Here is a 23,700-nt window from a genome sequence, read left to right as displayed (position 1 = left end):
TTCTGTGTTCTATTTTTCTGCAGAGTGGGGAACGACGACAGCTTAATACACACTTGGAAATTCCTGTCGCAGTCAACAGACTCCTTACATAAGATCAGCCGGGTGAATGAATCCATGGAGTCACTGGTCGACGAAGGTAAGAGATCCCCATGGCATTTCTAGCAAAAGGAACATCTCAGTGCTGCTTTCCAGGAGTAGAAAATCCATTCTGGCATTTCAGCAAGTGTTTTCCTTTCTAATGGGCAATTAAAGTGCATTTACTTTAATCTTAGAATGTTAGTATGATAACCTAAAACAAAGCCCCCCATAGTAATTTCTTTGGCTTGTTGAATTGTGGGAAAATGTTTAGAAGGTTTCAGTTACAGCTGAATTACTTGGAATTTAGCTCAGGGACAAACATTTCCTTTTCATTCTGCACCTCTGGCCCATTCATACAACCACAGATTTTGGACTCTGTTACCGTTTTCATGCTGATGTCTTATGTTTTTTATTTTTCCCAGAGTGGGGGAAGAAGAAACATATTATTTAGTTTTGTAGGTTTGAAAGTGAAGTCATTTAAATTACTTTGAGTTTAAATAATTTCGTATATGGTGCTTTTTTAGGATATAATCAGTATTTTTTACAAGTTAGCCAATATTTACCTGAAAAGAGCAGAATGGTCTTAATTTATTAAGGACTAAATGAGGTCATGCTCATGGAAGCAAGCTTTCCCAGTTCCTGCACAAATGAGCAATCTTTCTGAAAGATAGAGATGTGTTCACTTCTACCTGCCTCAGTTCTGGCTTTCTAAGCTTGAAAATACAGGCTTCGCGCAGGTCAAAGTTCCCTCATTCAGTGATGTAAATGAAGGAAGACAAACTGGGTTTTGTGGGGTGTTATCTGTGACGTTGTTGCATTGCAGATAAAGAATCTGTTATCTTTTAGCCAAGCTAGAATTCGGGCTGTGTGAAAATGGGAAACTAATTTTGTGCAAATAACCATTCAACATGCTTTTCATAACCTGGTCCTTAAGTGGCCTAATTCCATATGGTCGTTTTTGTGCCAGTAAAGGAGATTGTGTGCTTTGTCTGTGGTATGGCAGAGGAAGCCTTAAACCTGAATTAATAGACAGGAATCTCAAATGAGACAAGTTATCTACGTCTTACATTGCTTTGTGAAGGTGCAGACATGAACGAAGGACAGCTGATGGGAGATCTGGAATTAGATTCCAAGCAGCTGGAGGCAGAGTCCTGGAGCCAAGTAGTGGACAGCAAGTTCCTACAACAGCAAAACAAAGATGTTGTCAAACGGCAAGATGTCATTTACGGTGAGATACTCGCATCTTAGCTTTTCATTTGTTGTAGATCACTTCTTGGTGTAATTGCATGCCTGGATTTGGGAAGCTTTGTTAGGGAATAGGAGCATTGACTTGGTTTCCTCAGAAGCCAAAGTTTCAGTCTTGAAGTTCTTAGAAATGTAATATATTGTGTGAAGGCTTCCTTTCTGCCTTTCCTCAATCCAGAAGCCATCAAAGAAACCAGCAATTGCCTCTCCCCAGATGTCTCAGGTGACATTTAAACTCTGTTCCAGCAGAGCAGCTAGCAAGGAAGACTTCTGATGGATGCAAGAGCCATCCTGTATGGCAAAAGCACGCTTTGCTGAGACTGGCAGTGAGGTGTGAGGGGGGAGCAGATAACAGTGCTGAAGGTTCAGACCTCAGCAGCAGTGTCCAAACCTCTTTACTGTGGGACTCCTCTGCCCCTGTTTCTCCCACACATAAAACTGTTGACTGACGTTTCAATACCTGACATGAAATTGTCTGAGGCCACTTAGAGAAGCCCAGTTATGGAGGAGCTTTCTACTGTCAGCTTTTCCTTGTGCTGTACACCCATTACTCTCCAGTGACCTTGGTTTTGACCTTGTCCTCCTCCTATACAGAGCTAATGCAGACGGAAATGCATCATGTCCGCACCCTGAAGATCATGAACGATGTATACAGCGCAGGGATGTTAAAGGAACTGCAGTATGATCAGCAAGTCGTGGACAAGATCTTTCCCTGCCTGGAAAACTTGCTGCACATCCATAGTCACTTCTTCCAGCGGATTCTGGAAAGGAAGAAGGAGTCATTGGCAGACAGAAGTGAAAAGAACTTTGTTATCAAGAGGATAGGTGACATCCTAGTGAATCAAGTAAGCACTGGAAAATGCGTGCAATTCTGAGAGCACAGCTGGAGCCCAGGTGCTCTTCGTTCCCTCCTGTTTATGCCTGTTAGATAATCACAACTGATGGCACCTTTACTCTTCACACGTGTGAAAATCTCTGCCTTTGCTTTTTGCACCACTTGTTCTCTTTCACAGAAGGTCTAATGATGAAAATTAATCCAGTTTATTTTGTGGGAGATAGAAGCATTCCCTGACAGGCACAGAATGGTTTGATCACAGCCTGGAGGGTACGCAGTAGCCCGCAGCAAAATATGCCCAATTTCTTTCTTGGCTGAGATACTGACCTGCTATTTAACTTTGGGTGGATCATTTTAGTTTTCTTTATCTCCGCTGTCTCCCTCCTTCTTCTTGTCTATCTTGAATTTTTTGTTGTTGGCTTCTACGCCCTGTGAGTAGAATCTCAACTTTTGAAGTAAGTGTGAACATAGGGAAGTCCCAAACTCAGCTCTTTACTTTCTAGAGATTTGTTTGGTATAGGATGCTTTGGACTAATTTGGTTTCATCAGGTTCTTTTGAGAGACTGGCAGGTACTGCTGGGATGTCACACCAGGAGCTCTGTGTCTCATGTCTTGCAGTTCTCCGGTGAGAGTGCCGAGCGCATGAAGAAAACGTACGGCAAATTCTGTGGGCACCACAATGAGGCAGTAAATAACTTCAAAGACCTGTACTCAAAGGACAAGCGGTTTCAGGCATTCGTCAAGGTAGGACCTGGTCGAACGGACATTGTTGATGGAAAAAGTTATGTCCTCTGGTGCGTGTTTTGCTACAGAACTGAAATCTTTATCTTTGTTCCTCAGAAAAAAATGAGCAGCTCCCTGGTGAGGCGACTTGGGATTTCTGAATGTATCCTGTTGGTAACACAGAGGATCACAAAGTACCCGGTCCTTTTACAAAGGATACTGCAGTACACCAAAGGTAGGGAGCAGTTCCTCTATCTTAAGGATGTATTTGTTCCTCCAGGGTAAATGTCTTGGATTTTTTTGGCTGAGGCAGATTTTCTTAGAATAGACCAACTAATCCAGTCATTATTGTCTCAAACCCTGTTACGAGATAACTCAGTTTCATATCTCCATTTAGGATTACTTCCTTGGGTACCTTGATTTAGTTACAAGTCTGTCGGTAGCTAATTGTGGAGCAACGGGCATAGACTCCAAAGTCTCCCAGCTTTGGGTTTTTTTGGTACTGGCTAAAATATTTGGTTAATTTGTGCATTTCATCTATACTGCCTCATATACAAAGTATATTGGAATAGTCTCCAACCTGAACCATATATGTGAGAGGTTTTGTGAAACTCTCCTTAAGGGGGAAACATGCAGCCTGACTCAAGAAAGTATTAAAAAGTTGTAATGCAGGAATTTGGGAGGGAGAAGAGGAAGGAAGGAAGTAAAATCAGGAAGTTAGAGTCCACAAGGATGAAGTGAAATCAAAGTGTTTCTCTTTCTTTTCAAAGAAAATGAAGTGGAACATGAAGATTTGACTCAGTCGTTAAACCTTGTTAAAGATGTGATTGCTGCAGTCAACAGCAAAGTCAGCAATTACGAGAAGAAGATGCGTCTTGGTGAGATTTACAACCGGACGGATAGCAAGTCCATCATGAGGATGAAGAGTGGCCAGATGTTTGCAAGAGAGGACTTGAGGCATCGGAAGCTCATCCGAGATGGGCCTGTTTCACTAAAAAGTGCGGCTGGCCGATTAAAAGGTAAGACTGTCCCCGCTTCTGCCAGGGGGGAGAATACAGCTCTCCCTCTCTGGATGTAGGATTAGTCCTCAGATTGGTATCTCCAGCCTTTATTTACTTCTGCTCTGAGAGATTTTGACATCAGCTTCCTCCTTCCTGTACGCTCACTTCCTATAGCATCATTTCCGATTCCTCATCATGTTTCCCGGGTGATAGTGGCTTTTCCTGCTTTGCTGAACTCTTGGGTTGCAGTGACACCTCGGTGCATCAGCCAAGCAGCAGAGTTGCTGTGGGATCCTTTGGGCCAGGAGAACACGTTGGGGCTGCAGTTGCCCACAGCACTGTCAGATCTCCGCCCCATGACGTACATGTGCAGCAGTTCCGGGAATCATGCTCGCTGAATCTGAAACCCAACCTCAGCTTCCCGGTGCCTCTGCCCACCAGCCGCACTGCCTTTCCTTTGCTCTGAGGTCTGCAGCAGGGCCCAGGCTCCACATTACCATCCCAGTTTCACAGGGACTCCGGAGAGCTGTCCCAGGCATTTGTTGCTCCTGAACCTCTTGAGCTGCTGACGCACACTGTTCAGGAGAGGCTCTGGTGGCCCTGCAGCTGCCTCCTTGTTTGCAGTGTTTTTGTGGTTTGCTTTTTATTTGTTACCAGGTGGAAATAGTTCTTCTAAGGTGCTGTGCTCTGCTGAGCGCTGGAGTTCTCTACCGAATTAAACACTAAACCCCCCAGCCTTCAGCTGAGACCACGGTAGCCCTAAGAGCAGACAGGGCTGTGTCTCAGGCTTGGCAGGAGGGCTGGGCTTTCCTTCCCCCACTGCAGCATCACAGCTGATTGAACCAGAGTACGTGGGCATGAATGGGGACTGGTAGCCTGGTGCCATGCTGTGCAGGGAGGCAGTGACAACGCAAGGTTCTGTATTGGGTATGACTCATATGAGGATTTGGAAACAGGTATTTTACAGATGGTTTCTGTAATTTCACCCGAATTTACCATTGACTTTAGATGGTGGATGAAGCAAGTTATGTTTCTGTTGTGACATCTTGTGATAAATACAGGCTGCATTTGCATTTCTGAGTCATAGAAATGCATAAACACACCTCTGTCTGTAGTGCAGGCTCACAGCAAAAGCAGGAGCATCAAGCTGCGGAGCCCAGGGGGACAGTAGCTAGTTCATACATCCAGGCAGTTTTGTGGGATTTGAAGTGGAGCACAGAGAAGTATAGGAAGAACTTTTCTTAGAGGGTTTCAGCATTTCCCCCCATGCAGAGTGCACTGATGATAGAGAAGAACAGACTCAAATGCCGACTTTTCCAAACCTCCCAGAGTTCATTTTGCAGCTTTGACTAAACTTTGATGGTTCTTTTGTCTGGAACGGATCCTGTCCTCCCAAAACAGAGTGGAAGGAATTACCCACGGGATGATTTAACTTTTTGGGTTGCTTCCTCTCAGTCACAAGATTTCCCAAGTACATTACACAAAAACTCTTTGTACTGAGGGCTCTGGGTGGAGCATTATACTTGGTGTAGTTGCTGTGCAACTTTATGATATGTCATTTGGAGACTTGGAAGGCTGTACATGTACTCTGGGAAAAGACTGTATTCTGATTTAAAATCCTCTACTGGCTTGATGCTGTGCTTCCTTCTCCCATGAAAGAAAGCCAGGTCCTACGTCTCACACAGGCTCTGTCGGCTCCCCTTGGAGTCTGCAAGAGTTGTGTTTCTCTGTGAGCAGAATGAGTGGTGGCTCTTGAAGTCAGTATTTTCTGGGAAAGAAACTGCAGCTGACAAATGTTGTTATTGCACGATAATTTACACTCCGCAAACCACTCATCAAGAGAACCATAAAACCCAAACTTCCTGTGTAGATATTTTGCTGGAGGGCTAAAATATTGATTGTTTGAGAGAACAGCACTTCTATTCAGTAAGCATCTCTAGCTTTTGCTGTTTTGCCCATGTTCTAACTGTTAAAAGGCTTGTGGCTGGAGAGGAGCACCCCTGCTCCCACAGATGAAGGAAAAGCCTGCAGGTTTCCCAGGTGCTGTTGTGTTCTGCTCGACGCAAAGTCGATTCAGAGCTAACCAGACCTGGCATCTCCAGGAGCTGCCCCTGCTCCTGCTAGCTGGGAGCTTGAGCCTGCTTCCAGGATTTTCAAAACCAGCCCTGTCACTCCCCAGCCTTGGTGTTATTAAACGAAATCTGTTTCGAGGTGGGTTGTGTGGTTATGCTGCACTGGTTTACTTTCTCTTTTGCAGAAGTCCAGGCTGTTCTCCTCTCCGACATGCTCGTATTCCTTCAGGAAAAGGACCAGAAGTATGTCTTTGCCTCACTGGTAAGGCTTCAACCTTTTCTCCTCCTTCCTTTTCTGTGTGAGACACCCTTGATGTGTGCTGTGCAGCGAAGCGAGCCATCGCCTGCTAAACAACTTAATTTTCTTGCTTATAACATTTGCATTTGCTGAGCAGACTCCATTCTTTTTGATAGGGAAATATGTCTTCGTGCCCCACCTCTCCTTTCTGCGGTGCCTTGGCGCAGCTGATAATTGGCCTTGAAAACCTGCCTGTCACTTGATACACTTACTCCTTTTCAGTCTGTGCAAATCGAAGCCGTGATTGGGGTGGGAGAGGGCAGTGGGAAAATGCAAACATTGTAAAAATGAATCTTAGCAGAAGGAAATGTCCTAATCCATTGTGAACTACTGTGGGGAGCAGGGGGGGTGAAATGCCACTGCAGTAAATTCAACAGAACTGCTTGAACATAAATGTCAGAGGAATGGAGTTGTAATGCCCAAGACCAAATCATCAGCTTTTGAAGGCAGGCCTCAGGAAAGGGGTAGGCACACTGGGAAAACCTGGTACCTGAGTGAGTCCGGGGCTGTACCTTGCAGGCATGGTCTAGGCTGGCTAAACCTTCTGCCCTTTCCACTCTTTGAACATTCGATAATTTGTTATTCCAGCTCCACCGAGGGCCTGCACAGACTCGGTGCCCACAGAGGGAGCTGGCTTGCACACAGGTCCTGCTAGTGAACCGCTACCAAGTCACCTCCCTGTAACATCCTGTACAAGGCACCAAGGGGCTGACTCATGCAGATGACACAACAGCAGAGGCGTTTTAGCCAAGCAGGCTGACTACACAGAGGCCATAGCACACAGCGAACATCATCTCACACACGAGTCTTCTCCATCGTAGGAGTCAGCTGTGAGCTTCTGAGAACAGCGCGAGTTTTGTGGGATTTGCAAACCAGATGTTACTCCATCCTAGGGAGGGATTGGGAAGACAGCGTGTGTGATGCAGGCGCTAGCAAACTGCACTGAGTTTAAGGAGCTGTGATATTAATGACAGAGAGTGTGGGCAGGAGGAGATGAGATCAAAGGTCTGCTGGACTTAGAGCAAAATACAGTACAGTTTGCAAAACCATAAAGTCAATTTTAAATTCATTCTTTGTCGAAATGAAACAAGGTGAAATTGCTTTTCCTACAGAACTGGAGGAAAGCAAGCCCTTCCCTGTTCTTCGACCCGATGAAAATGATTTATTTTTTTAATTAATCAGTAGGTTCAGAAATGTTTACAGCCCGAGAGAGGTAGTGGTATGGTTATTGGGACCTTCTCAGTGCTGGTTTGCATTTGGGAACTAGTACCGTTCACCCTTCTCACCTTTTTCTTTCCATCTGAAGGACCAGAAATCCACTGTGATCTCTCTGAAGAAGCTGATCGTACGAGAAGTAGCTCATGAAGAGAAGGGTTTGTTCCTGATCAGTATGGGTGTAAAAGATCCCGAAATGGTGGAAGTCCATGCCAGCTCCAAAGAAGAGCGTAACGGCTGGATACAGATCATTCAAGACACGATGAACACGATGTAAGCTACCAAGCTGTTCTTGCAAGGCAGGTGATGCGCATGGTCGTGTTCTGGTAATAATTGAGACGTGTCTCTTGTCCAGGGATAAGGATGAAGATGAAGGAGTCCCTTGTGAGTCTGAGTTTGAAAAGAAAGTGTTGGATGCAAAAGTGAGAGGACTGAAAGGTAAAAACCTGCCTGGGACAGAGCTGGGAGGTTGGTTTTGAAAAAATTAAGGAATTTTTATGTTGGGTTTTGTGGTTGAACTGTGACTTTTTTCAAAGGAGTAAGAATCCTGCATCCTGCAAATAACTGCAGTCCTTGTTTGCACGTCAGCGTGCTGGCATCACTGTTTCTCTGAGCCTGCTGGGTGCCGTTGGCGTGCGGGAGTGCGCAGGGCACGGTTGTATCGTCAGGTTCCACTAGATGGGGCCAGTATCTCAGGAATCGCTCCGTTTCCCTCCTGAAGCTTTTGTTTTCTGTTCACCCCCACAGAACAACTTCAGCAGAAGGACAAGCAGATCCTGCTCTTGCTGGAGGAGAAGACTAAGATCTTCCGGGACATGGCAGACACTTCTGTGCAGGAGGACATGCCGGGCTCCAGGCTGCTCTTCAGAGCCAACACAGAAGAGGCACCGAAAGGAGAGGCCATCATGAAAACTGCAATAAATGAAGGTGAGCGAGCCAGGGTGACACATTAATTACACTCACCAACAGACCCACCTTCAGTGAAGCTATCAGCCCTCAAGCACCAGGTTGGCAGGGGAAGGAAGTCTTCTCTGGCAGAACAGCAGCATAGATCAGGAGATCCTGCTACTCACACTGTTGTCTCAGGGCCAGGTAATGAGGATCAGCAAAGGAAGCAGATATTGATGGCTGTTGAAAGAAGGCAGAAAAGAAGTCAGCACAGACAACAATCATGCCCTGAATCTGCACTGGGGTCTGGAGCAGAGCAGGATTTATCCTTGGCTGAAATTTGGACCATCCGGGCTTTTGCCGTGTTTCAGTCTCAGCAAGGTGTGAGAGCAGGGCTCAGGTTCCAGCAGGCACTTGTGGTACCTGCAAGGGACAAGCAAGTCTGTTGACAAAGGCAAGGGGAGATAGAAACTCGGGCGACTTTCTGGTGTGATATTTGGAAAGGATAAAAATGCTGTTGTCAGAGCTCATGCAGGTTGCTTGGAGGAAGAGAGGGAGATGTAAGTCTGTGCAGGGCTCAAGGAATTGGAGTTAATGGCCAGACAGACTTGGGTTTTCGCAGGGGAAATCTGTACCGTTAATATCATCGTCATAGAAACACTGTTTCTTAGTACAGTAAAGCCTGTGAATTTTGACCTTAGCTGAGCAGGGATGAAAATAACTCAGAAGTCTGAGGTGGTCTTTCACAGAGAGATTGTTGCTTTTTATCAGTTGAACTACTGCAAGACCTGGTGAACAGGAGCCTGGGCACCGCCCTGGGACAGCAGGTCAGCAGCGCTGCCATGGAGCAAGAAGGAGGAGTTGGCCCCATCTCTCTCCCTAGAAGGGCAGAAACTTTTGGAGGATTTGACAGCCACCAGATGAACGCCTCCAAGAGTGAGTAGTTGCATGTGTGCACATCAGCGTTTGTTAATAATACACGTTGTCATGTTCTCTTGCTTCGGAAGGACTCCTGCAGCTGGTGATTGGGGTTTCCCAACTTCTCTGCAGTAATAGTTGATAGATTAAATAATAGATTAGGAAAAAAGCCTATGTACAGGTGGAATGATGGTAGCTGGGAACCTGTGGCTACGTAAGGATTAGACATCTGAACTCCTCACTCCTCTCTCTCTGGGCTCTGTCTAAATCATCCTTACTACTTTACTTACGGACCACATGAAAGCATTTGGCCTCCTCTGATTTGTTTCTTCATGTTATTGCTGTAATATCTGCAGCACTGTTCTTCGTTCTTCAGTTGCCTTCCAGCAGGAGCCCAGTGCTGTTGCGTATGCGAATGGATGAGGATATTGCTGAATCAGACGCCTTCTCCCCCGGCTCTGCTCTCTGTCCGTTTGTGTTTCACATGCATGTGTTATTCCTGCAATTAAGTCTCTCCCAAAGAAACGCGTGAATATTTATTTCAGCTGCATATTTGGCGGCTTCCCAACGCTCTCATTTGTTGCCCTAGTCATCAGAACCTTCCCTGTCCTCAAATTCCTCTCTCTGTGGTCTCACCCATACTCCCAACACAGCCAGTTTTGCTGCGCTAGTGTCTGTCTCAGCACTGGCATCGCTGGGCCTCGTCTGACCTTCTGCATTAAAGGAGCAGTGTTCGCTCCAGACAGTCAGACATGAGAAGTATGTAGAGGTTTTCCCAGCTCTGTTGGAAAGCTGCAAAGCCCTCCACAGGCCTTGTCATCATCATGACAAATGCATTCACACTGGAGGGGTTTGTTTAGGGTTGTGCCTCTGTGTTGCAGTGATGAATGGGACGACCTCAGGCTGTTCGTGGGCCAGCTCTAGGTTTTCTCTGGAAATGTCCTCTTCTGAATTAGATTGTAATTCAATAGTTGTAGGGTCTTGGGAGAATTTGGGGAAAGAATGCAAGGCCTGTTTGTTCAGCTGGAGGCCGGGAGGCATGAAACCTGGCTTTTATCTCCAGTTCTTCTGTTCACAACCTGTGCAACCTTGGGCAAGGCTTATAGCCTGACTCCCCTTCGTGCTCCCCTCCAGCAAAGCAGAAGGGAAGTGTTTCCTCCTGCAAAGAGGTGGAAGGTCCCAGGACGTGGTGCAAGAGAAGGTCTGTTAGGAGGACTAGAGGGTCAGCCTTTAATAGCAAAGCCTGCCTGGGGGTGGTGGGAGGAGAGGCCCTTTGCACTGGTACCGTGTCCTTCACGTTGCTGCAGGTGCGTGCAAGGTTGGGTATCTTTAGAAGAGTGGCAGTAGGGAGGTTGGAGCTTACCGCTGCAGGTGTGGGGTTTCCCCCGGGCTGCATCTCAGCTGGCAAGGGAAGCGCAGGAGTCGTGGCAAGGGGTGGAGGGCCGAAGAGCCATGCGACTCCTTCACCGCCCGTGAGCAGAGGGGTGCAGCCCCCTGGGCCCTGCAGCCAGTTCAGTCCTGCTCAGGAGCACTGATATGAGCCATCCAGAGGGAAGTTAGAAAGAGAAGTCAAGTGTCTGTTTGAAGATAGAGGCTTCTGATAACTAAGGTTAAGGACAAATTGTTAGCATAGATTTTACACAGGTCATTGCACAGCAGTATCTGAGCCAGCTGTAAATTGCACTTGCACACGAGAGGCACGGGAACACTATTTGCTGTAATATACCCTGATATGATACTGTTACTGTTCTCTATCTGCTCCTGTTCTGCCTCACATCTTCTCAGCAAGTGTTCTTTGGTAGTAGAGAGCAGCGTGGGGGTTAGACACAGCACCACTTAATAGGAGTGTGCCTAATTTATCAGCACGTTGTCTGAAAGCAAAGTCAGTGCTAATCTGAATTCACATCCACTTTTTCTGGTGGTGCTGATATGTTCTGTATATGTAGGGACCAAATGCATCTGGTTGAAGATGTCAGGACCTCTGTGTTCCCTTGTGTGAAACATCTGAGTGTCCTGTGTTCAATTTCTCAGACATTACCAAGTTCCTCTACGGCTTCAAATGTTGAATAACCAGTGTCAATGCTGGCTTCTTCCTTTAGGTGGAGCGAAAGATGAAGGCGACGAAGCTCAGGACCTTCGGAGAACAGAGTCAGACAGCATTTTAAAGAAGGTATCACTGGGTTTATGTGTCTGCTGCCACTGAGTTCAGAGTTCAAGAGGGTGACAATTCTGGTCTTGAAAAATGCCTGAATTTCCTGACAGATGTATCCTAATACGTTAAAAATGAATTAAAATTGGAAGTATGCAGCCAAAACCACTTTGCTGTAGCTAAACTCCTGTCTTGAAAACCATTGCAAATCAGTTGTATTCCTTTGTGGCACAGGTTATCTGCCATCTGTCTGCAGATCAGCTAAAGCATGTGTTTAATTATGCATCATTATTGAAATGATAAGGTCAACTATAACCTTGCACCTCTTCTTGCTGCAGATTGATCCGTCACATAACTACAGAATGACACCTAATTAGCATTTTATTTTATGTTCTTAACTTGCCTAAAAAACATGCATGAGTTCTCCCACAGTGGAAGATAAAGGGGGGGGCTTTAATGTGTCTGTCGTTAGTTCAGCTTCAGAACACATTCGCTGTGATTTCTCATTTGTCCTCGTATTAAATCCGTGATCTTTCGTAGGGTGGAAATGCTAATCTGATGTTCATGTTGAAACGGAATAACGAGGTAAGAATTGATGCTGTTGCTCAGCTGTTTCTTCCATTTAAGTGGCAAGTGAATTTGTCTCAATAGGTGATAATGTAGAAGAAAATACATTTAATTTGCTGGAGCACATGTAGACTTTTACATGCATTAAGCTGAACCCACTGTGTCATTTATTTGTTTAACCTTGGATGTTCAGACAGGGAATTCGCCGATTGTCATCTGCTTGCCAGCAGGATGATTACAGGCAGCAAGGGTTAATTACCACTAGGATGCACAGGGCTGTATTTATTGTGCATCTGCAGACAGAGGGAGTTTAATTTCATGTTGCAGGTGCAGTGAATTGGGGCAATTAGATTTATGCTCTCCCTTTGATACACATTCATAACTCCCAATTAGCATTAATGGCAGGATGAAGAAACAGTTCTCTCAATACTGGCTATCACACCACTGTTGTAAATACTGAGGTGGTTTTTCATCTTAAAAATGATTGTAAGATATGAGAGATGCAGAGAAATTTTTAGATAGGCTAAAAATACTTTTAGGGATAGGGTATCGCTCTGGAGTCGCGTGCTCTGTATTGATGCACAGTGTGTTTGCGTTTACCTGCCTTTCGGAGAGCCTCCGCGAACACATCCATAGTACTTGTGTGCCTGCTGTATTGCAGTTTTTCTAATGACCTTGTACGGGGCAGCCGGGGGTGGAGTAGTACAAATAGTCCTCATTCATTTTAAGATTTCCTTTTTTTTTTTGCTCCTTAAAGTTCTTTCCCTGAACTTTTTAAGTGAACTGCCAGGTTTCATCCCAATTATTCTTGTTCTTGAGCGAGCTGATGCAGCGGGAAATGGTTTGCACAGACAACTCAGGAGTTCCCACAAGTTCTGTGCCATCCGGTGCTTCTGCAGACATTCCCTCCTCTGCGGCACTGATGGCTAGGAGAGTGAGGAGGAGGATGCCAGGCACCTCTGAGCAATGTCCAAGGGATGTATCTGTTTACTGGGGGATGATGCAGTCATTGCAAGTGAAGAACGAGAAAAAGGAAGGCCTAGAGGGACGGCCGTACAGCTTGTCAGACCCACTGCTGGGTCACAGTGGAAGAGGAGGGTGCTTTACACATACCTAGTGAGATCTAATAGCAACGCTTTTGTTTTCTCGCAGCAGGTCCTCCAAACCATTACCAGCCTCCATAAGCTGCTCAGTGCTTTGCAGGTAGGCTTGGCCGTTCATCCCGCTTCTGCATGCTGCTTGCCTGACCTGCGCATCCCGCCAGGCAGTAACAGCCACTCATGCTTCACCCCCCACATCCCCTTTCCCTGTCACATCCCTGCGTGGCTGGATACTCCACAGCCGGCTTGCAGGCAGTGTGCCAGCTGGTCGTAGAAACGAGCTACTGCCTAGGTGAACCGGTGCTCGCCTGAATTTGGGAATCTCAGCCAGCATCCTCTGGTAGCTCGGCCATAAGGCACCAGTGCTGAGCTGTGATTTGTTGGGAAAAGAAGGGGTTTGATGGAGCACCCTGAGGTTTTCAGGAATGGAGCCTCAGTCCTTGAAGAGGGTGCTGCAGTGATTTGTGTCCCCTCTCTCCTAGGGCGTCGTGTTACAGCAGGACACCTACATTGAGGACCAGAAGCTGGCTCTGAGTGAGAGGGCTCTGACCCGGAGCTTCTTCCGACCAACCTCGCTCCTGGAGCAGGAGAAGCAGCGCAACCTGGAGAAGCAGCGCCAGGAGTTGGCCAACCTGAAGAAGCAGCAGACGCAGCACCAGGAGGAGAGGCGAAGGAGAGAGAAGGAGTGGGAAGTCCGGGAGAAGGAGCTGGCAGTGCAGGAGGCCCACCTTGCCCAGCGAGAGGAGCAGGTCCAGAGAGGTTGGCAGGATCTTGAACGGGAGCGAGAGGAACTGCAGGTGAAGAAAGCCTCCTACCAGCTCGACCTGGAGAGGCTTCGCACAGCCCAGAAGCAGCTGGAGAGGGAGAAGGCACAGTTCAAGCAAGACGTGGAGCGATTAGCTCAAATGCGGCAGGAGCCTGACCACAACCAGGTAAATGGTGCCAGCGGCTGGGCTGCTGGGGGAGCCGTGTCCTGCAGGGAGCTCCCAGACAGCCCCTGGGCCAGCTGCACGCCAGGAGTGATAAGAGTGATGCCAGCCCAGCCCTAGCCTTGCAGGGCCTGGTATTTAAAACTGGCTCTTTCCTTGCATGTGATGTGCAGGGCTGCGTTTCTTGCACCTCCGGAGCTGCTAAGGCATTGCCAGTGTCGATGCACCATGGTGTATTCAGGACACTTGGCCGTTCCTGGGCAGTCGGTGGTTACAAAAGGCTGAGCTCTGCTTGCTTTTCCGTGCTGTCTGTTGGTGGATGGCAGAGTGGAGGTGGCTGGCTGGCAGAGAAGACGCCCTAGGCAATCCGGGGAGGTCGATACTGCCTTTGACGTTGGCCTTCACCCCATGGAGGCTGAGCTTTGGGGAGCGGTGAGGCAGATGAGATGTCCTCAGAAACAGCCTGAGCGCTGTGGGTTACAGGCACCCTCCAGCTGTCATAAAAACCACTTGTGAGGCTGATAACTGCAGGGGAATGCTGTTTGTAAGCTTACATACCTCCCCAAAAGCATTCTCGGTATCTACCAACGAGATGGGCATTGTCCCTGTCCTAAAGAGAACTGGGTACCTGCAGCCTGGTCGTGGCTCAGTGAGCAAAGGTGCCCAGCTCTGCTGCAAGAGGCTTCTAGAGTCTAGCTGCCCACAACCAGAAAGCAAATTCCACACGCAGGTCCTGCATTTTTCAACGAACTGGGGGTTATTTTTTATAACTGTGCAGCAGTCTGGCTGCGGAGAGCAAGCATCCGTTGGCAAAACATGGGCTGAATTTGATCCTTAAGCCCATTGTTGATCATTTGTTTGTTTGTAACTCACTAATTCTGAATGTAATTTGCTTAGAGCTGTAGCAAAATCAGTTTGTAAATGCTGGATTGCGGAATGGAAGTGATTTTGAGTGCCTGAATGAACTAATTGCACAGCTCAGCAGTGAGCTCTGAAAAGCAGATCATCAGAGGAGGGCTTGCTCGCTCCCACCCCAACTCCCGGTTGGGGCAGGAGTTTGCTGAGCACCCAGTGAAGCTGTTCCAGCATCAAGTACACATAGACATACGAGGGGCATGGATGCTATGGGAGAGGCTGAGAGGTAAAATAGCTGTGAGGCCTGGGGGATCGGGAGAAGGAAGCACCTTTCTGAGGCAGGTACCTTACTGACATTTCGGAGCTATTAATAGAGGTGAGGCTTTGTTGAGCTGTTGTTTTGATCTTCCCTTTGAATGTGCGGGCTCAATTACATCCTGAGGCAGCTGTTAGAGGAGGGGAAAAAAAAAAAGAATCGGGGAAAAATGTTTTTGCTTTCATCTTTGGCTTGGGAAGGCTGCCTTTGACGCATGCCGCTCCGGTGCTGTGTGCTGGCATTCCCCTGCTGGAGAGGCACACTTCTCCTTGGCCTCTTGCCACCGTCTGTGTGCACGAACAGTGCAGGGTGAGTCTTGGTATTGAGATCTTAGAGAATATTTGCCCTTGGCTTGTTGATACACAGCATAGTACATGTAGGAGCAAAAGATAGTGGAGTGTTGCTTTTTATATGTCTCATTTCTTCGTCTTAAGCAGGGAGGGCTGCTTCTGTCATTGCTTTACCTGGGTGGGGACTGCTTTGTAGCTGCTGAGTGGGCTGGATGTTCACAAGAACAACCTCTCTCTCTGAGTGGTCTGGGATACACCTTTACTGTCCAGGTTCACTGCCAGCCTCTTTCGTGCCCCAATGAAACACTTTTCTCTTCCTTTTTAGGTTTCAAATCTACATGAGAAACTTGCAAGAGTCTCCTCCCAGTCCAGCATCGACGACTCCTCCAAGCAGAAGAGCCCTTCCCTTCCTAAACAAGGGCACTTTGATGCAGAACTGTCTGTCTCCCCCAAAAGGAACAGCCTTTCAAGGACACACAAAGAGAAAAGCACTTTCCATTTGCTTAGCACAACAAACCAGACTAACAAGGCGGCTGAGGAACAGCCCCAGCTGCCTACCCGCCTCTTCAGTTTAGCCAAACCAAAGGACAAGAAGGAAAAGAAGAAAAAGGGCAGGGGACATCGCTCCCAACAGTCTGGTGAGTGTCAGGGGAGGTCATAGTTTTTAGGGTGGGTGAGCTGGTTTTTCCCTCCAGCCAGTAAACTTCTGGAAACCACAAAATCTACCCTTGAATGTGGATGGTAACACAGGGATGGAGAAGATCAGCTGTGATGAGTGGAGTTCCTATCTTGAAGTGTGGGCTTTTCTGCAGCCCCTGGGATTGTCAGAGGGACACGCTCTGCTCCCTGCTCCTTCCCTTCCCTGTCCCACACTCAGTAGCCTCCACGGGCTGGATTCTCCCTTTATTTTCCAGCTTGCTCTGCTTCGAGGAGGAAAGTGTCCTGCTTTGGAGTATCTTCTTTCAGGAGCTCTGCTGGGTGCTCCTGACTGTTGCAGCCCCTGCGGCATCGCTGCCTGCTTAAACTCTGTTGTAGCTTGGAAGTGGTACCCACAACCCTTCTGGTGGCCTATCCCTTCCCTTCTAATTGGTCTGTCTTGTCTCTTGATCTGAAAAAAAACCATGCTTGTTTTTCCTCTGGTAGTTTTACATCCCCTTAGGACTCAGTTCTTCACCTCAAACCTCTGACCCACATGAAATTCAATCTCATGCCCTCAGATGACCAGCTTATCCATATTAATTCCCTGATGTTTTCCAGCTTGTGCACAGGAAAGCTCAGTGATTACGAGATGTAACTTCATGGTAGCTCCTCAGGGAACTGGACATCGTTTAAGGTGCCCAGTTGATTGGTCAGAGAGCGGGGTTTCCATGTGCGTGGAGTTCTGCTCAGCCTGCTGTATTCCTGTATTCCCGTAGTGATTCTCACCTGGGCTTTCTTGTGCTGCAGATTCTCACTCATCAGAAGCACCTCCAGAGGGTGAGGAGATCTTCTGCTGAGCATGGACGGTTCCATCGGTCCCTCTTGGCATTGGTACAGAGGACATCTCCCCACCCGCTCCGCAGAAACTGCTGGTGCCTACATCTGACAAGCATCTGGAGGTTTTAAATAAAACATGTTATGAAGTCTGTTAAGTGGTGGGAAAGGGCCTCTCTCCTGTGGTTTTGCGTGAATTCTCACCACAGAGGCTGCCTGCACGGCAAATAGTTCCGTCTCTCTGTGCAAACCTTGGGTTAAATGGATTTGGTTTGATGTTTTCTGTCTCTTCTTACTGCTCAAGGATGAAAGAACATAGCCTTAAGGGGTCTGTGCCTTCAGTTTCCCCTTTTCTGGGGAACATAACCAAAACCAACCATTTAGCAAAAGATTAGGACTCTGCAAGTGGTGCATACACACTGGCATATATAGATATACTGTGTATATACAGGGATATATCTATGTATCCGCTGGGATGTGCTTACAGTCTCTGCAGCCAAGCTTAGCTCAGCCCATGGGGACCGATCATACCCGATGACTTTCAGAGAGCGTGTAGATATGAAATATCTTGCCCTTACTGCTCCGGTTGTAAAGCCATTGACTTGCACTTCCCTTCTGGGCTCGTGGTGTGTGGACTGTTTGGTTTCAGAAAGGTACCTTACACCAGGAAGCAGTAACAGCATTCAGAACAAAAATGCAGAGGAAACAAATTTGAAGTAATTCTGAAAGATGTCCACGGGGCAGAGGATTTAAATGCCAAACTGTTTCCAGAACTGAGCATAACGTCTTTGGGTATATATAAAACAGTGCAGAAAAGAGAAATTCGGTAGGCTCGTAACGCAACCCCAGGGAGCCAGAACGGTGTTCAAGTGGGAACAACTCTAAGCGACACTTTTTTACACAATCTCTTTGAGCTCCAGCTCACTCCTTCCCATCCCTCAAGTAAAGATACTTTTTTTTGCCAGGATCAGTTCTCCAGTTGCATTTGACACCCCTTCATTGCAAGCCTGATGGCTTGCTGGAGAGATGGCTGAAAATCTGCTTTTAGGGACCTTTGTTCTGTTATTTGTATCTTTCTTCCCCTACTTTTTGTGTTAACACTGGGCTTCTATGTCTCTGGATGTTGTCAGCTTCCCGTGCTGGTTTCTAAGGCAGAATGAGACAGCAGCAATCTCGGGGCACTGTGGTGAGGTGCCGCAGGCCAGGGGACTGCGCGCTGTGAGCAGGGCGAGCTCCAGGGGGGCGGCTCCCAGTTCCTATGCCTACACAATGCCGTGCACTTACTAACCATTTCTGGGGAGAAAATACATTCTCGTGGCCAAAACTCCTGTGGGATGGGCCCGGAGGTCCCATGTGACAGGTCCATTTCCATTTTCCGTGGGCTCTGGGGTGAAAGGTGTCCGTGTATCCCCGTGTTAGGTCTGAGCGTGGCTGTTGCAGTGCCGACTGCGCGGTGTTTGTACAGCTGTTGGATACAGGGGGGTGTTCAGCAGATGAAAAGAAATGCAGCGAGCCAAACTTTTTTCCCCAATTATTGTTCTTCCAAACCCTCTCAGGGGAATTGCCTGAGCGGATTTGTGATTGGTTACAAGACACTGTTGGCTTCAAAATAGCTCAAGGGTTTGCTCAGAGTTTGCAACTGTCAAGTGCATTTCCTTTCCCACCAGTTTTTCTTTAAAGGAAAAAAAAGTCTCTTCTTGCACTGTTGCTGGATTTCGGTTTGCTCTCTGGCTTCTCCTCGCAGGCTGCAGAGTTGGGCGCTGCCGCGTGTCAGCGGCACTGGTGGCAAGGTGGATGCTTAGACTGGTCAGTGCAGGAATCCTAAGCCTGCTTGCTTTTGAAGCTCTCTAAACTATTGAGACTCAAAAAAAAAAAGGAAGAAAGAAAGGAAAAAGGGTTGAGATTTATTTTTATTTTGCTTTTTTTAATGTTATTTGGTGCTTGTTCTTAATTGCAAGCAGGGCTTGCAAAAATATTTATCTTTCTGTTTATTTGAAAGAGTTCTTTTTTTAAAAGAAGTTTACTTGGGTTTATTTTTTTATTTTTATTTTTTATTTTGCTTTTGTCTGGGGATTTGAGGGGTGGTTTGTTGTTGGTTTTTTTTTTTTCCTCCCCTCCCGTTTTTTTTATTTTTTGCTTTCTTACCAAGAGCTTGGTAAACCAAATGTTCCGATCTCTCTGGTTCCTACACAACCAGGGTTTGGGGCAGTGCTGCTTAGCAGCCCGTGACATGCCCAGGGTTACACAATTTCAACAGAGAGCTTTCTTTAAGGCAGAGCATCTTTGGGCCAAAAAAGTCTGGAAACAGAAGCAGTGACTTCAGACAAGATGCCTCCTATCAGTGAGTTTCCTTGCTTAAATATTTTGTTTGGGTTTTCTCCTACCTCTTGGAGGCAAAGGAAAGAGCAAAACGTGAAGCATCTGGCAGTGATGTGAGGGTCCCGACGTTTGTCCAGGGAGATCCAGGCAGCTCTTCTGAACCTGAAAGGAGCTGGAGGAGGCAGGTGCTGGTGTTGTGGTGTTACCTTTTTTATAAGAAAAACACTGATTTCACATGATAACTCCTGCCCTGCTGTTTGTACCTTTGCGACAACGAATGTGCCAAGCTGACATTTTTGGAAACCAAAGCAGTGCGTGGCTCATTTACTGTTGTGTAAACAGAGATCAGGTCCCTGGCGTTTCTGCAAGTTCCCCTCAGTCTGCAACAGCCTTTTGCCAGCAGGAGCTTTTCTTTTCATCCCACTGTCTTTTTCCCAGTCCCAACACATCTTGAATTCACAACACGGTGATGTCCCGTGGCTCCGAGAAGGGCATCAGGAGGGAGACGCGTGGCCTAGGGCCGCAGGGCTGAGTGTCTGCCCGGCCTGACCATCTCTTCTGACCTGTGCAAACCAAAAAAGAGCAGTCGGTGCCCCAGGTGAGAATGGTATTTCCTAAGTGATCTCCTAAGGTCCCCATGGTTCCTTGTCAAAGAGACCACGGGCGTGAGTCAGAAATACACTGACCTGGAATGCTGCGGATCAAAGCTGTTTGTGTCTTAAATTCTGGTGGACAGACCTTTGTCCCTGGGGGATGTATGTTACTGTTATGATTCACTTTTTTGGAATGAAGACTTTACTCCCACACTGCTTCCTCCTTCTTTCACCTTTAGGAAGGTGAGGGCTTGTTTTTATCTCTTCAGCCTTTTATTTTTACCCTCTCGGGTTTTCTTCGGAAAGGCTTGGCACAGGTTCCCATAGTCGAATTCCCACTCTGATCCCTGCAGGTTGCCTAGGGTTGTCTGCTAGAGTTTGGTTTCAGCTTTGCAGCTCCAAAGCCTTTCCTCTTCCTGCTCTTAAAATTGCGTTTGCTCCAGTTCCACGCCTGGCATCCATCCTGCCATTGTTGAAAGCATGTTATTTCTTCAGCCCAGCCTGGTGCAGTACCTGCTTCCCAGCGCCAGCCCCTTGATCCCATTTGGAGCCCCAGAACCACCACCTTTGTTGTGCACTGGGTTCCTGGGACACAGAGCAGGATGTCCGTGCAAATTCCATGTGGTTGGAGGGAGAAGAGGACCCCGCAAGGGCCTCTGGAGCTGTTAGTGCAAGTGCTTCCTGAGGGGGGAGTCAGGCTTTCTTCTCTCTGGCTTTTCCATGCTGGTTTTATCACTGCCCAACAGAAGGGGTTTCAATGACCAGGAAAGTGGAGCGTGGGCTCAGAGGAAGTACAAAAGTGGTCGGTATTGGCTGGGGGTGCCAGAATACCCCGGCAAAGGGTGTGAGACTCAACCGAGTTGTGTGGGGTTGGCCTTCGCTTCTTTTACATGAAGTGATCATCTCAGCGTGTAACTTGATGTCAGTTTGATGCCATAAAGCACTTTAGATGGAGCTGGTCTTGTCCCTTTTTATTTTGGTTACGTGGAGACAATCAGCTTTGCCGTTGCTCCCCGCTCTGCATCCCCAGCAAAATCCGAGCTGCACGTAGGCGTATTCCTGGTTTGGTTTGGCTTTACCCCGGGATGGGAGGAAGGGCCAAGCGCTTTCTATTATTTTTAGACCTAAGTGAGTGTGAACCTGATCACAGTCCCGCTGCAGGCAGGGTGAGTGGCAGGACCGGAGAACTGGCTTCTGATGGCTCAGGTATATCCTCCAGGAGACCCCACGCCGGCGTCACCATCAGCTTCCTCCCAGCGGGTGCTGCTGCCGGCAGGGAAGCTGTCTCGCCCGTGGATTGCCCTCCGTCTCCTTTTCCTGGGAGAAACCCAGAGCAAAGGAGGTGGGGCGGGATGCAACCAGATTAAGTGAGGCCCTTGCCATGCACTAGGTTATTTACTGTCCAGGCCACGGGGAGAGCTCCCAGGTGCCATCCCTGGGGCAGGAGCTCTCACCACCACTGAGGGTGGGCTCCTCATCCCGAGGTCTGACCACTGCTGAGCAGCACAGGAAATGCCATTAAGCTTGAGGATTGTACTGCCTTGCGAAGGCAGGAGCATCCACAGAGTCTGATCTTTTCACCTCCCTGGAGGCACTAGGCTATCTCAGAGCTGTTGCTGAAACACCCAAATCCAGTCCTTCCAAACGCCACCGAGTCCGAGGAGGTTCACCAGGTGCCAAATCCCGAGGAAGCTGTCCAGGGTATCTGTGGCATGGGGGGCAGGGGATATGAGAGAGTGTCTGCTAAAATCCCACAAAACATTCCTTGTTAACCAGAACTCTGGAAATTATTCTGCCTGCTGGCCAGGTTTGGGAATTTAACGTAATTTAAGGCACCCTTTACAAGAAAAACCCTCCCCCGCTGCTCGTAACTCTTGCTTCGTTTGTCAGGAGTGGCAGCAAGCGGTGATTCTTCATCTGGCGATGCCGCTAAGTTTTAAAGATAGGCGAGCTGAACCGGCTTGATCTTGTACGCCTCGTGCTCTCGGGCGACGGGGAGCGCAGCACTGACTCCCTGCCCGCCTGCCTTTTCAGGGCTCGCTGCCCCTTCCCACCCGCCGCTCGCTGCCACTGATGCTTCGCCCAGTTATATTCCGCTTCCGTTGCTTTGGGGGGAGGGGGGAACAGGATAACATTCACCGCTTTGCGTACAGCGGCAAGCCTCGTGTGTATTTAAGCTGCCTGTAGGTATCCATCCTTTTCCATGCTCGAAAGTATTTTACCGTTTTCTTTATCGATATTAAACACTGACTCGAACCCAAAAAAACCTCCGTGCCCGGTTCAGTTCGCCTATGGTTAAAGTTTAGCCCGGTGTTTATTTTGTACTAATACGGAATGCACTTGAGTAATTCCCAGAGCGTTGAGGAGGTGTATGGTAATAACCTGATATACCTCTGCTTTTGGTTTGTTTCTTTAAAAAAAAAAAGAAATGCTTTGCATTTTCATGTTGAACTCGTTTTAAAAAAAAAAAAAAGTTAGAGGAAAAAAGTTGAAAAAAAAAAGAATTTTTAAAAAAGAGGGTAAAACCTAATTGCTGTATGTTAATTTGTAATTATGTAAAAAGTGAGCAGGTTATTGACTGTAAAATTCTCCAGTTTTTCTGTAACTTGCCAGAAACCATTAGGTTTTGTAACAGGCTTTTATTTATCTTCCTTTTTAGTTATCAGCATCAACCTCTTGTAAAGTCATTTTTCTTCTAAATAAATTTGATTTGAAGCCTGCGTCTTCTGCCCCGTCTGTTCCCACCCCTTTGGGGTTTCTGCTGTTGCGGGTGCTGCGGCGAGGCCGGACGCGCTGACACAGCCCTGGCCTGCGCTCCGCTCCTTGCTTTGTCGTCCGCATCCCAGTCGGCGCCCGTTGGACTCCTGCACTCGCTTTCCTTCCCGCAGATCTGCGTCTCCGCGCGGCCGCGATGATCCCCAGCTCCTCGGATGTCTTCTCTCCCCGCGCACGGGGGTTTTCATCTTTTTTACAAGAAGGGGAAGTGTCGCACCCGTTATCTCAGCCACTTCAGCTCCGGAGACTGCGGGTGCTCTCCGATGGCACCGAGTTCCTGTAGCCCGCCAGGTCAGCTCTGCATCTCCGGGAAATCATAGACGCAGCGGGGTTTGTCTCTCTTGGCTGGGAGAGCTGGAGATGCGACGTCTCATCACGGGGATGGGGAGAGGAACGGGGATGCTTGCACCCACCGCACGCCGTGCTTTGCCTCTTGCCACGTCCCTGCGAGCGGAGGCCCGGCAGACGCTGTGGTCAGCATCCCCCGCCTGCAGAGGTGACGGGTGGTGGCGTTCCCGGTGTCTGCAGCCATCCGTCCAGGCGGGAGAGGGTGCCAGGAGGAACAGCACCGAAGCTGAGGTTGCTCCACAGCGGGATGAGGGGCCGGCACAGGACCACGGTGGCTGGAGTTTCTCCAACATCATTTTCTTTTGCCATCAGTGTCCTGCAGGGATGCGAGCACCCTCTCCGCAGGCAGAAGGAGCAGGGACCCTTCATCCTCTGGGAAGTGATTCTGAGGCAGAGGAATCGCTTCTTTTCCATTGATTTCACTTGTCCTCGCAGGTGAGAGGGGGCAGGAGGGAGGGTGCTGGAGGAGAATCCGGCACTGCTTGGCAGTGTCGGGTCGTTCCCCAACAGGCACAGGGCAACGCCGCCCCCTGCGCCCCCTCAGCCAGCAGTGCGCTCCCTGCGGTCTTCCCCCTCCTCGCATCTGCGTTGCACGTGCTGTTCTAAAAACCGGAGTCGTGCCGCTGACCCCAAACCTACGCGCTGTCACGCAGCGCTTGTTCCGAGACGGGCAGCTCCCTGGGTGCGAGGCTGGAGATGAAAGAGCTCGTTTA

General features: G+C 48.2%; 1 protein-coding gene across 1 annotated transcript in view; it reads left to right on the top strand.

Annotated features, from left to right (window-relative positions):
* The window catches only part of AKAP13 (A kinase (PRKA) anchor protein 13), a 69,534-nt gene extending 52,513 nt beyond the window's left edge, over positions 1-17,021 (top strand). Inside the window, exons 14-30 of the mRNA XM_010159235.1 lie at positions 24-136; positions 1,160-1,306; positions 1,918-2,168; positions 2,777-2,902; positions 2,999-3,116; positions 3,652-3,900; positions 6,140-6,216; positions 7,559-7,740; positions 7,823-7,905; positions 8,215-8,394; positions 9,127-9,291; positions 11,373-11,443; positions 11,963-12,007; positions 13,142-13,192; positions 13,572-14,021; positions 15,805-16,117; positions 16,926-17,021. Coding sequence (XP_010157537.1) covers positions 24-136; positions 1,160-1,306; positions 1,918-2,168; positions 2,777-2,902; positions 2,999-3,116; positions 3,652-3,900; positions 6,140-6,216; positions 7,559-7,740; positions 7,823-7,905; positions 8,215-8,394; positions 9,127-9,291; positions 11,373-11,443; positions 11,963-12,007; positions 13,142-13,192; positions 13,572-14,021; positions 15,805-16,117; positions 16,926-16,975 — 2,671 coding nt within the window. The 3' untranslated portion in view covers positions 16,976-17,021. The remainder of the gene's footprint in view (positions 1-23; positions 137-1,159; positions 1,307-1,917; positions 2,169-2,776; positions 2,903-2,998; positions 3,117-3,651; positions 3,901-6,139; positions 6,217-7,558; positions 7,741-7,822; positions 7,906-8,214; positions 8,395-9,126; positions 9,292-11,372; positions 11,444-11,962; positions 12,008-13,141; positions 13,193-13,571; positions 14,022-15,804; positions 16,118-16,925) is intronic.
* The last annotated feature ends 6,679 nt before the right edge of the window (positions 17,022-23,700 follow it).

Source organism: Eurypyga helias, unplaced genomic scaffold (assembly GCF_000690775.1).
Source record: "Eurypyga helias isolate BGI_N326 unplaced genomic scaffold, ASM69077v1 scaffold9279, whole genome shotgun sequence".
NCBI classification, from domain to species: domain Eukaryota; kingdom Metazoa; phylum Chordata; class Aves; order Eurypygiformes; family Eurypygidae; genus Eurypyga; species Eurypyga helias.
This window is presented reverse-complemented; position numbering and strand designations above follow the sequence as displayed.